Consider the following 14,122-nt stretch of genomic DNA (forward strand, 5'->3'; position numbering starts at 1 on the left):
TCCTCACCTTCCACCCCACCACAGAATTGTAAACGATGATCCACTCAATAAAACTTCACAAACAAGCACATCTTCCCCTTCCCTTTCAGTGTTCTGAAAGGCTGTTCCATGTTTCCAAAAATCCAGAAGGCCTTTAACTTCTACCCTTCCCGCCAACCCAGGCAACCAAACATTCCGTCCCAGTGTGGTAACAATTTACTTGCATTTATTTCAATCTAGTTTATTGACCTCGGTGTTATTAGTCCAGAACATGTTTAATTTTACATGAACATATTGTTGTTTTTCTCCAAATGGTGTCTGAGGTTCTGGATATTTGCAGTATTTTGTTTGGTTGCTATTGGTTACAATAGTGAAGAGTAGGTGATGATATCGTACACGGGATAGGCACCGGCAGTTGAAGCTGAGGGGGTACGATAGTGCATTGTTTGCGAGAGGGGCGTTTTTGGTGGCTTTCCTGGGAGGGGGAAAATCAGATAAAATTATAAATTCACGGCCTACTACACCAATCACCTCCCTTCCCCCATCCAGCTTTCGTTTTCCTATTGTCTCCCCAACTTTGTCCAATCTTATCCTTTGACTGAAATGAACACGGGAGATGTGTACGTAGTCTAATTCAGCTTTTTGCAGTAAAAATATTATCCGATGCCATTTCTTCGTCAAATGACTAACTGGATCCTATACTAGTCTCAAAAAATTCCTCAAACAGTAGCCAACTGAACTTTATAAAATTCAGACTTGCTAAGCATGCCTTTAGAAAATCAGTGGTTGCAAATCTCTGTGCTGATCACGTCCGATGTTTGATCCAGATGTCGCCGAGAATCTCGCTCACCACCTGTTCCTCAGCCGATGCAGCAAATGCGGCCAATTTAACAAACAGCTCTTCATCTTTCTAGTACAACAGCTGCTTCTTTCCCGCTTTTATTTTCAAAATGCTTGATATTTTTTACATAAATATGATAAGTAATTTGTACTAAAATTCCAGAAATTGTACTCTAATACACGGAGCCTCAGATGACGCTACCATAAAGTTTCGCATTAGTAAACTCCGAAGTATTCACAAACCGATGATGCACTTTAATAATACAGCCGTCGATAATCTGTTCGAAACAAAAGATATCGCAACTTGTACCTTAACAGACCCCAGGGTCGAGGGACGGTGGCCAAATCTGCCCCGTACTGCAGGGCCGGTAAACTTTGATCACTCTTCGCAATTGAGCCAGTCTATTTCCCGCGGAATGCCTTAAACCTCTGCACAGCACCAATAGGACGAGGCGGAGACGGGGCTTGTCGCCAATTGGAGGAAGCAGGAACACTGGGGCCAATAGAATGAGGCGGAGCGCTGAACCCAGCACCAATTGGGGGGCAAGGAAGGGATAACAAGGAAGGGAGGGGAGGACGGGGCAGGGGCAGAGTCGCTGGGAGTGCTGGGTGTTTTCTGTCGGCATCTCCGGGTTCTGCATCACTGGTGAGGTTTGTATTGAAGAGCGACAAGGAGGCAAGACTTGCGTCGGTTGTGAATGAGGATCATCAAATTATTATTTGGTAGGTAACGGGGGAGAGGCGGTGCATCTATGTCGAGGAGCCGAGGCAGCCGGCCTGGCCGTGGCACTGAACAATGATGGAGGTCTCACGGTGGCATCGTTCAGCCTCTACCCACGGCAGTTTTGGAGCTTAATTCATGCAGGTGAATTATTACCAGGACCCATCACCGGGCTTTCACGGTTGCGCGAATTTTCTTTTGTGTCTCCAGGGAATGAAGGGATTGGCCGCTGGAAAAATTCAGTCTTCGGACGCATATTTCGGGGTTGCAAGGTGAAATGATAGTCGGCAAAGCTTCAGGTGACCTTTCGGAAACCCGGTGCAGTACATGAAAACCTGCTTATTGGATGTCCAGACTTTGTGATTTTGGTCAGGCTACAGCAACAACTTGGCCAGGATGGCTGCCTTTCTCCTGACTTGCAAAGCCAGCCCTGTGATTTGGAGATCTGTGATTTTTCGAACCCCAGTCTTAATGTCAAGTAACTCAGCATCCAAAGTCTCTTTGAAGTTGAAGAGTATACCTGGACTTACTCTTGCTTGTCTAGGCCTTGGCGTCTCATCAGTTGCAAACTCCCAGAAAGCAGTAGTACTAGAAGCAAAGGTGACGCACTATCCTAAGCGAGGGTCTTCCCACTTACTTTTAAAAGGCTTATTCTGGAAGCTTCGCTTCACTGCCCATATTTGCGTGAGAGCTGTGATCCTGCTGCTGAGATTTGGACCTTTGTTTCTGCTCTATCCGATTTGTTTTGTGTCATCCAGTTTTGCTTCAGTCTGGTATGTCGTGTTGTTGCGATGCATGGAGGCTGCTGGTCCAACTTTCGTCAAACTTGGGCAGTGGTTCAGCACCAGGAGGGATCTCTTCTCGGTAGAGTTCTGTGAAAGGTTCTCCAGGCTTCATCCGCATGTCACACCACACCCCTGGAACTACACCAAGTATAGCTTGAAACGAGCATTTGGGGAAGATTGGAGGAGCATATTTCACATTACAAATAAGGAACCCATTGGATCAGGCTGTTTCACTCAGGTTTATAGAGCTTATACTGACCCAAAGAACATTAATAACTCTGAATTTCAAAAGCTCGTTGAAAGCTTTGAGAGAGAGGATCAGTTTGAAGCATGGGAAGTCTTTGGCCTTCGAGGAATATTTCGTTTCATGTTTGCTAAAAAGCAGGATGATTTTCCAGATACCAGAAATGAGCCCGAGGGGGTGATTGGAATTACAGAGCTGGAAGATAGAAGGGCAGTGCTTCATCCTGACTCAACATCTGAGCAGCAGCATCTCATTCCAGTGGCTATCAAGGTATTGCAATGTCTACAGTATGCAATGTAAGTAGGTGCAAATAACCTCTGAGGTTTAGGATTTCTCTTATGTGTTTATTTTTTTTATTCCCAAGAGTTACATAATGGAAACTCAGTATGTATACTGTGTTTGAATAGATGAAAACAGGCACGTATTTGATGGCTTCTTGCCACATTTGTTTGCAGGAAACTGAATGGGTATAAAATTAATTTAAACACTCAGATGTGGGAGATTTGAAATATGAATAGAGAGTGCTATATTAATAAAGAAACAGGTGACATATTAGATTCTTCATCAGATATTCCAATGAATCATCTTTATTTTCCTTTCAACAGATGTTGTCTGATCTGCTTTTTCTGTGGATGCTACACTAATTCACTGGTTGATTTCAGATCAAATGCCAATCCCAGCAGAGCAACCAGTAGATAATACTAACCCTCAGTAATAACCATTAGATAATATGTAATAACCAGTAGATAATACCCACAATAGCAACCTTTGTCTGGTACAGACAATTCTCTTTTCAATGAGTTGTGAATCAAGAATTTAATTAACATCAGACCAATTTTACTTGATGTCAGGTACAGTTATCGGAAATAAATTATTTTAGTCCTGATTATAAACAACTGGTTGTAAAGTGAAACATTGTGCTGACCCACTAACCAACCCAGTGGTTCACATCAATTTGTTTTTCTGTCTGTAGGTGATGCATCCGGGGATAGCACATCAAATCAGTATGGATCTGAAACTTATGAAAGCCGCAAGCTGCATTCTCAATCTCCTGCCAGGCTTGAAGTGGTTGAGGCTGATGGAGGTGGTGGAGGAATTTGAGGAGATCATGTTGAAACAAGTGAGGATGCAAGTGAACATAGTCTAACCGTGAATTTTTTTAAAGGTTGCCATTTTTCATCCTGCGGTGAGAGGGAGGAGAGCCAGTACAGGTGACCCCTGCATTACGAGGGTGTGTGTTCATAGAATATGATCGATATAACTACTTTGCATAATACAAAGCTTTGTCATCCATGTATGCAAGAAGAGAAAATTGAAAAATATATTTATTTGCTTTTTTCACATAAATTTAGTCAGAGTGAACTTTATTTTTCCAAAGTTCTTTGTGTATTCTGTAAGGACAAGATTCCGTTAACCCAACACGTGGGTTATCTGTAACGAGGGTACATTTTTTCCACCATTACATTTCAAGTGCCTTTTAGGATGGAATGAACAAATGATACATCACATTTTTTAAAAAGTACATTGAACTAAAAATATTGTATATCAACGTGGATAGGCAAAAAGTAACCATATTGATAGCAATACCAACCAAGGCTTCTAGATCATTGCCTAGTAATGAATGTGCCAAATCATCAAACAACAAACATAGCAGAAGTCTCAATTTTAAAAAAAATTGTTTGACAAGTTAGCAAGCTCAAATTGGCAAAATCAATAAATATCTATTTCAAAGAGACCAGTCACATCACTACATTTAATGAACTTGGTTTGAACTGCCACCTTGATTTTTTTTCCACCCATTTTAATAAAGTAATGAGTAGCATCAAAAACCTATTAACAATCAAGCTAATTGAGAATGAAACAGCTATTTTCCTTATACAAGAAACTGCATCATTGTTTTCTTTTGTAGTTACACTCCATATTCTTAAGCAACTAGTGGAAAATTCAATTGTCCAGTTAGTATTTTTTTTAACCAAATGGCTTGTTTCATTTGAATGAGGATGATGAAAAATGGAGATGATAATTTGAGGAAGACTGTGGAAGGTTTACTAGCACAAATAAAATTTCTGGTCTGATCTCTTGGGTAAATTCCTCCATATTATTTCCCTTTAGTCAATTTAAAATTTTTGTCTAATCTTCTTTATCAGGTTATTTTTCATAATCTATTTATATTCTTAACAGTAAAGGATGTCTGCATAGTTACAAAGGATAGTTTCTTTACACTAAAACCACGTCCTGGCATTGTTCTACAGATTGATCTGCGACATGAAGCCAAGGTCATGGAGAGGTTCCGAGAGAATTTTCTGGGTATGGAATCTGTCAGGTTTCCCATACCTCTCAGGCCATTTGTCACCAGAATGGTTCTGGTCGAAACCTTTGAGGTAAATTCATAACATAATTTATTGCTGAAATGTTTAATGCAGGATGGAGTCTGAGCAAGTAGTGCCTGGCTGGCAATGTGTTAGGAGGTGGAGATGAACGAAAGAAGGAAAAGCATGAGTCAATGTAGATTACTTATATTGCGCAAAGCCAGTGAATTGGGAATAGACCTTTCCCAGTTATAATAGTGTTCCAGATACATGGGAAATTCCAGGTATGGAATAAGGAACCTATAGGACTGGAATATATTCCACGTGTTTTATAAGTCTGTCATTGCTTAGGCATCATATGGGTTCCGGTAGCAAAACTTTTTTAGAAGTCGCAACAACCAGAAAAAAAGTGTTGCTGTACATGGGGACTAGTTCAGCCATCTAGAGAAAGGTGGTGCTAGATACATTTTGACTTTATTCATAAAAGATGTGGCAGGATCGATGGAGCTGGAAATGTAAGTAGAATGGATATCTGACGTAAAAAGGAAGATTATTAGTGCCAGGAAAATGGAAAACATTGAAATATGTGTTACAAGAAACATGTAACAGGAGGGAATCATTCAGTAAGTGTAGAATTAATAGATAAAATCTGTTCTGTGGACATTAAAAAATGTGAATTGGTGGGTGTACCAAGGGCACAAAATGGTAGAATAAGTTTCTGCAGGGTTAGGGGACCTTGTTATGGAGAGAAAAAATTAGATTAGTGGAAATAATAGCTTGATGTTCATCATGGCTTCTTGTTTCAGGGGATTTAGGAGAATGTTGCTGTTCAACCTCTGCAAAGTAGAAGTTGGTTTGCCAAGAAACATTGTCACTGTTAGCTAACTTGATGATAATATTAGTGAAGAGCGTACTACTAGTTCAGAAGCATTTGGGTCAGGATAAGTGAAGTGAATAGAAAATTGAAATGTTCATTGAAGTGATAGAAAGATCTACAAACCCCATTTCCAGAAAAGTTGGGATATTTTCCAAAATGCAATAAAAACAAAAATCTGTGATATGTTAATTCACCTGAACCTTTATTTAACTGACAAAAGTACAAAAAAAAGATTTTCAATAGATTTACTGACCAACTTAATTGTATTTTGTAAGTATTGTTACGTACCCCATAACTGGGTGTCGAACCAGCAGAGAAAGAAGTATCTGTTGGAGTCTGGTGGTACCATTTTCAAACAGTGTTTATTAGTAAAATATACAAATCAATATCAACAATACTAAACCTAAAAGTGTGAGTATAATAGTAATCAATAATAAATAAGCTCTATCAATGTCTAGGGGATAATGAATTGTCATATGTCAAAGTTCAGTTCAGTTCATACATGCTGAGGTAGTTGTTGGTTCTTGTGTTTTAATCGTTGGAGAGAGAGAGCGAGAGCGAGCAAACAGTGACAGCTATTGTCAGGCAAACCTTCCTTTACGATCTTGATCCGTCGATGTGTTGTTGTGGCCATTCAGATATGACCCTTCTGTCCTTTAGCTAGACCGTTCTTCTGTGGTGGACTCGTCACCCAGGCAAGGACGGACACACACACAGCCCCCACCGGCCCTGCTAATAACACTGTGAGTTAAACTGACCGATCCTTTGTTCGGTCTCCGATGCCCCACACCTTCTCATGGGTTCCAACACTCAAGCAGTGCTCACTAGTGCATCTCCCGGTGTGTCTGAGGGGTGTCTCCCCAGACCTCACTTTTATCCCTACTCACGGGGTCTCAGGTGTCAATCAGTTTTGAATGGCTTAGCCCATCAAACCAGCCCAGTCCGGCTGTCCACTGAGGACTTTTAATGAACAGAATGGTACCAAGTAAACAGCCCTCTCCGGAGCCATAAGTCTTTCAGGAGTCATAGTATGGTGCGTCAACAAGTCCCTCTCTCCCAGTGTTATCTCTCCCTTATCTGAAGCAAATGTTCCAGTCCCAGTATGGTTTCCCTTTGTCTCTCTTTCTCTGTCATTAGCAGCGTAGTAACAGTTTATGATTCTCCCGGGGGGGGGGGGGAGACATAGGCAACTCTGTACCCTTCTGCCCATCAGAGCTGTTCATCCTTCATAACAATATACACAAATTTAGAATTTGATGGCTGTAACACAGTCAACAAAAGTTGGGACAGAGTTAAAATAAGAATGAAAAGTGCACAGAATATTCAAGTAACACCAATTTGGAAGACTCCACATTAAGCAGGCTAATTGGTAGAGGGTGAGGTATCATGACTGGGTATAAAAGTAGCATCCATCAAAGGCTCAGTCTTTGCAAGCAAGGATGGGTCGTGGCTCACCCCTTTGTGCCAAAATTCATGAGGGAATTGTTAGTCAATTCAAAAGGAACATTTCCCAACCCAAGATTGCAGAGAATTTAGGTCTTTCAACATCTACAGTACATAATATTGTGAAAAGATTCAGAGAATTCAGAGACATCTCAGTGCATAAAGGGCAAGGTCACAAACCACTGTTGAATGCGCGTGATCTTCGAGCCCTCAGGCGGCACTGCCTAAAAAACCATCATGCTACTGTGACAATTATAGCCACCTGGGCTCGGGAGTACTTCGGAAAACCATTGTCACAGTCCATCACTGCATCCAGAAGTGTAACTTGAAACTATTACGCAAGGAGGAAGCCATACATTGACTCTATGCAGAAATGCTGGCGAATTCTCTGGGCCCAAGCTCATCTCAGATGGACCAAAAGACTGTGGAACCGTGTGCTGTGGTCAGATGAGTCCACATTTCAGCTAGTTTTCAGAAAAAACGGGCGTCGAGTTCTCCGTGCCAAAGATGAAAACTACCTTCCTGATTGTTATCAGCGAAAGATGCAAAAGTCAGCATCTGTGATGGTATGGGGGTGCATCAGTGCCCACGGCATGGGTGAGTTGCATGTATGTGAAGGTACCATTGACTCTGAGGCGTATATTAGGATTTTAGAGAGACATATGTTGTCATCAAGGCGATGTCTCTTCCCGGGGCGTCCATACTTATTTCAGCAGGACAATGCCAGACCACATTCTGCACGGGCTACAACAGCGTGGCTTTGTAGAGACAGATTGTGTTTGCTTGAGTGGCCTGCTGCCAGTCCAGATCTATCTCCTATTGAAAATGTATGGCGCATCATGAAGAAGAGAATCAGACAACAGAGACCACGGACTGTTGAGCAGCTGAAGTCTTATATCAAGCAAGAATGGACAAAATTTCCAATTGCAAATCTACAATTAGTATCCTCAGTTCCAAAACGATTAAAAAATGTTATTAAAGGGAAAGGTGATGTAACACAATGGTAAACATGCCTCTGTCCCAACTTTTGTTGAGTGTGTTGCAGCCATCAAATTCTAAATTTGTGTATACTTACAAAATACAATTAAGTTGGTCAGTAAAACTATTGAAAATCTTTTCTTTGTACTTTTGTCAGTTAAATAAAGGTTCAGGTGAATTAACATGTCACAGATTTTTGTTTTTATTGCATTTTGGAAAATATCCCAACTTTCCTGGAAATGGGGTTTGTAGATAAGGTAGGTGGCCAAAGGATAGAGCCCCAGCAAAATGAGAATTCTAAAGGTATGAATAGAGAAATTATAGCAAAAGGTGGAATTGGAAGGTCAGGACAAAATGCTTTGAAATCCAGGAAGCAGAAACCTTGGATGCAGCGTGCAACAGGCGGCTCGCAGTATTCTTTTTCCAGCAGAAAACATGGTTGCCAGAGTCTCATCCTAATTTCCATACTTACACTTGGAATAATTGAACTTTATGTAATAATAGCTTTGGTTCATTACCCAGCTGTAAAGCAAAATTGGATGATTGTAAAAATAATATTCCAGAGAATGGGGATGAGCATTGTAAGAAAATAATTTTGAATACCAGTGGATGGTGTTGTGGAAGGTGACACTAATTCTTCTGTGCTCTTTGTGTTCAGGAGAGTAAACCCATTTCGATGTATTTGACAAAGGATGTACCTAACTTACTGAAGCAGAAGTTGGCAAGAATAGGATTGGAGATGTTGCTGAAGATGGTAAATTCTATATAATTCTAACAATTCAAAATGATGCTGGTGTCCTTGGGCAAATGATGGTGAAATGTGGGAAAAAAAGCAAGAAACAGTGACAGAGGTGGTACGTAAAAGATGAAGAAGATGGTCAACCCGCACACAACACTGGAGGAACTCTGCAAGTCAGATAGCATATATGGAGATAGATAAATGTTGACATTTCAGGGTCTTGGCATGAATCATCAACTGTTTATTCCCTTCCTGAGATGCTGCCTGACTTACTGCATTTTGTATGTGGTGCTCAAGATTTCCAGCATCTGCAGAATCTATTGTGTTATGAAGATAATGGTCTGCCATTTGTAAATTAATCCATATGCATGGGAGAGTCAGAAAAATGCTGGTTCATGAGCCAAAAGATAATGACAATACACTTTATTTTGCATTACATATAGTACAAGAAAGCAGATGTTGAAAAGATGTTGTAGAAACTTACTTGGATTTATTAAAAGTAGCCAGTAATATATTTTCTGAACACAAAATTTTAATGTAATGTAAAATGCTTATTCATTCTAAGGACAGGTCCATGTTGTCCAGGAAGCCTAATGGATAAGTCCTGCTGGACTACTTAATCATATATTGGGATTTCACTCCATCAAATCTATGCCAGCTCTCATCACTACCTTTTATTTCCCTGTAACTCATTCACTTTCCCAATTCTCCTGTTTCCCCCACCTACATTAGGGGAATGTACTGTGATTAAATAATCTACCAGCACCTTGCTCCCAGGGAAACCTACAGAGTCATAGGGTGAAAGTGACTCTGTGGATTTCCACACAGGCAGCCCAAGGTCAGGGCTGAGCCTAGGTCACTGGAGCTGAGAATCAGCGCCAACATTTGGTTATGCTGCTGTCAGATATTCAATCATTCTCCACCTTTTTCACCTCGACTAATTACCCCTCTTACCCTAGCCCGTAGAATGATAAGGGCAGATGAAATTTTTCTTATCTGATATTGTCTGAAAGTCAGTTAGGATTTCTTTTCCCCCTGTAATTAGGAGGGATGAAAGATTTCAGACCTTTAGTGAAATTGTTCCTTAGACAGCATGGGTGGCGTGGAGAGGGGAGACGTGCAGCATGGTCAACTGCTGGTCTTCCTTGCAGTCAATCAGTCAACATCAAAATCGATGGACAGCCGAAGAAAGAGAGAAAGTAAATAACTGAACCTGACAGGTAAGATCAGTAACAACATGGAAGACTTGGTTAAAGGATGTGAGGGGTTTATAATGCCCTCTGATAGGAATAATTTTGTACATACAGTTTGCAACTCAAATTGCAACAGATTTTCCTCTCATGAATTCACCGAGATTGTGATTTATGAGAAAGTAATCCTTTTGTCCTAGCTTTCCTGATACTGTAACAAGACTGACTGTTAATCTTTCTTTCTACAGGTATTTGTGGACAACTTTGTTCATGGAGAACTTCATCCTAAAAATATTCTCATCCAGGGAGCAGATCAGTTTAGTCTGCACAGTGACGACAAGACCACCATTGTAGACTTGTGTGATACTCTAATTGTTAACGTTCATCCTTCCCAGTGTCCAATAAAGCTTATTTTGATGGATACTGGTATTGTAAATGAACTTCAGCCATCTGACTTCCACAATTTCAAAGCCGTATTCACTGCCTTAATTCAAGGACAGGTATGTGCATGAAAATATTTTTCCTCAAATGAAAGGAGCACACAAGAGATCTGACAATGTACATCACTTGGCTTAAGAGGATTGTATATCCATTTTCGAACTTGCTTTTTAAATGCAAATCTCAATTATCACATAATTTACTTTCACGTAGATAAAATTCATTCACTTTCATCAGGCTGAAAGATCACATTTTTACTGCCCCAAGAATTAATAGAAAATAGCAATACTTGCTCTTTGTTTGTTGAGACTTGAATATCACATTGATTTTTCTTTTCACTCAAAGCTTCTTGTTGCATATATATATTAAATTTTGTCAGAATTAGTAAAGATTTCCACTTGTATGGGTTCAGTCTCACTCATTCAACAACTTAATGATATGAGTCACTTATTACATTTTGCTACTAAATATTTAATCACTTTGAGTTTATAAATCTAAAATGAGAAAAATCAGATGTTAGAAAATGCAAAATGCTGGAGAAACTCAGGCCTGACATGCACCTGTGGAAAGAGAAACAGGATTAACACTTCAAGTCAAAAATTGCTGAAAGATCTGTTATAGTGGGTGTGGTTTATGATATGTGTGCTATAATCTTTAAAAGCTCTTAATGAAGTAGGAAACTAATTTCAATCTTTCAGCCATCTTTTGTTCTCCACATGTTCAATGTTTTATAGAAGGAGTACTTTGGGGAAAGGTGTCAAAGCAGCATTCAGCGTTCTCAATTTATGATGCAAAGAAGCCACTAAATGCATGCTTTGCCTCATATTTTTGGTTTTAAGTGTATATCAAGCTGGTTTGATTATTTGGTTTTCTCTTTCAAATTGTGTTTTCTTTTCAGGGTAAGCAAATTGTAGACTTGCTACTGACCCAGGCAAGAGCTAGTGAATGCCAAGACCTGCAACCATTTAAATCTGAAATAGAAAAACTTGTTCAGGAATCTGGGATGAACAATGGGTCCTTGGGAAAGGTAATAGCAGACTAAAGAGTGGATAGGAAGATTTTTTAATTGAGTCGGCTGTATAATCCTCTAATTAATGCACCCTTTTTGAGTAAGCTATTCCAATTGTAAAATGTATAGTTTTTTCCAGATGTTAAATAGTTTTCTTAATTTGTAATTAAACTGATTTATAAACGATTTTGCAAAGCAAAGTGACTCATTTGGGTATGTGGTTTGGCTTGGACACCACAAATTGTAATATTTGATTTAGTATACCAGATAAAAGCTGCTACAATGTTTAGTGAGGGTTTTCTGCTGGTTTTCCCTTTGCTTTATGATTTATCCAGGCAGTTTACACTTGATTAATTGCACCAAAATAAGATATAAATGTACTAATTGGAGCTCTTCTAGAAAGATGAAATGTAAGTGCATCTTCTTGCACTTACATTTTAATTTTTTAATGTTTAATTTAGTTTTAATTTGTTTTCCCTTTTCTCAGCTCCATGTTGCAGGCTTTCTTTCTAAAGTCTTGGAAACACTTATCATGCACAAGGTAAAGAATAAATCCAAGCTAAGCACTCTATTTTTAAAATTATTGATCATAATCTGACTTTATTTCTTTTTTCCATCAATACTAGGTTAAGATGGAAAGTAGCTTTGCCTCCATGATCTTTGCCATTATAGCCTTGGACGGTCTTGGTCGTTCTCTGGACCCTGAGCTAGACTTGCTGGAAATAGTCAGACCCATGCTACTGAAAGATGCTGCAGGTTTGTAAGGCACAATGGACTGCAGTGCTGTATTTTCACCCAGCTTACTTGGGGAAAGGGAGAACACATCCCCAGAAATCTATAGCTCATTATCTATTTAATCATCTTGTACTAGGCACTTTTTTAAACTACGGGCAACATGTAAAAGCCCATTAGAATAATGCATGATGTACCCCTGTGTTTTATTCTCCTGTGATAATGTGAGTAAATGGAAACCACTGAAGATTGTACACTTGTGCAGAGTTTTTGTATTGGATCTGTTGATTCTGCCCTTCTGAACTGACTATTTGAAAAACCATAATATTCAGGGATGTTAGTAACAGTCGTTAACAAAAATGAGGAGGGTTAGAAGTTATCAGTTCAAAACCCTTCATCTAATAAAATGTGACATCCCAATGATTTCTCTTTACATTGTTTCCACTTTCATCCATGTTTACGCTGGCTCTTTGGCCTACCCAGTTAGCCTCACTTCCTTGCCCTGTCATTATAGCCCTGCAAATATTCTGGTATTCCAATGCCATCAATGTTTCTTTACCCAATTATTTTAAATCTATTCCCACTGATTAATTATCCTTCTGTCACAAGAAGGATTTTCTCTTCAAATTTAGTGATTTTTGAATGTTTGCAATAAATTTAACAATATTATCTATCCTATCAAGACTCAAAATAACTAGATACAGACCAAGAGTTTCCACTGCTGTAGGTTGGGACTGGAGCCTCTTCTAGTGACCCCAGCTAAACTTAACTTTCAATAATGTGATGAGTATTGGGTAGGAGAACACTCCAGATGTATGGGTAAAGTACATTTGGGTATCCAATTCCATCACAGAATTCAAGCACGCATTATTATCCATGCCAAACTCTAAATGAAACCATTCCTAATTTTTTGTCATTGTTAGTAGCGAAGCGGTGCATTTCAATAAGCTTGGATTTGTTGGATAATTTCCTGGCTGGAATTAGAAAAATGACAAATACATACTGCATATAGCTAATAAATGATTTTCAACAGACACTGAGCAACTAGAGTGATCGTCAGTCCCCGATATTCCTGTAGACTCAGTCGCTGTAGCAATATACAGTAGATTATGTGAAGGTATCAGAAACATACAGCACATCCATTAAGATAGGGATGCAGACTTCACCTTTAAACTGCTTAGTTCATAAGAAAAAGTTTTTGGTGTATTCATGCTCCTTCTTCCACACATCTTTGCTTCTGCTGGTTTTCCCTTTGCTTTATGATTTATCCAGGCAGTTTACACTTGATTAATTGCACCAAAATAAGATATAAATGTACTAATTGGAGCTCTTCTAGAAAGATGAAATTAAGTGAAAGAAAATCCACAAATAAAACTGAGCTGAACAGTACCTGACTAGAATCAGTATTTTTAGATTTTGTTTGGTTTACATGTTCCTGTGGTACAGTTGTCAAACTTTTATGATGGGTCATCCACAAGTCTCAGTGACTTAGAGGAGCAAGTGTTGGGAAAATAATAGGTTATCACTGTTGTCGACGTAGAAGGCTCTGATGAAACAATGGTGAAACATTTACATTCTGTACTGCACTCATTTTGGAGTTGGGTGTGCTATTCTGAGTTTCTGACCAAATAGCAGCATCAGTTCTTCTATTGTGTCTCAACGTCCAAGAGATATTCAAACCAAAATAAGCTAGCTTGCCCATAAATGTCCAGCAAGTTTCTAGTATCAGGAACATGTTTCAAAATCTCTAAACTTCTGTGGTGTTTATTTCATTGAACTGAGCCAGCAATTGCTGAGAAGGCCAAATTGCATTCAATTTTTCTTAAACGTTCATTATT

The 14,122-nt window shown here is 39.3% G+C and overlaps 1 protein-coding gene across 1 annotated transcript; it reads left to right on the forward strand.

Annotated features, from left to right (window-relative positions):
* The first annotated feature begins 1,405 nt into the window (after positions 1 to 1,405).
* adck2 (aarF domain containing kinase 2) lies at positions 1,406 to 12,324 on the forward strand. Its single transcript, XM_059978124.1, has 8 exons — positions 1,406 to 2,839; positions 3,543 to 3,689; positions 4,822 to 4,950; positions 8,835 to 8,930; positions 10,354 to 10,605; positions 11,442 to 11,570; positions 12,040 to 12,093; positions 12,179 to 12,324. Exons 1-8 carry the CDS (start codon positions 1,937 to 1,939, stop codon positions 12,314 to 12,316), a joined length of 1,848 nt encoding a protein of 615 aa, XP_059834107.1. The 5' UTR covers positions 1,406 to 1,936; the 3' UTR covers positions 12,317 to 12,324.
* Positions 12,325 to 14,122: the final 1,798 nt, after the last annotated feature.

The sequence above is a fragment of the Hypanus sabinus genome, chromosome 8, assembly GCF_030144855.1.
Source record: "Hypanus sabinus isolate sHypSab1 chromosome 8, sHypSab1.hap1, whole genome shotgun sequence".
NCBI classification, from domain to species: Eukaryota; Metazoa; Chordata; class Chondrichthyes; order Myliobatiformes; family Dasyatidae; genus Hypanus; species Hypanus sabinus.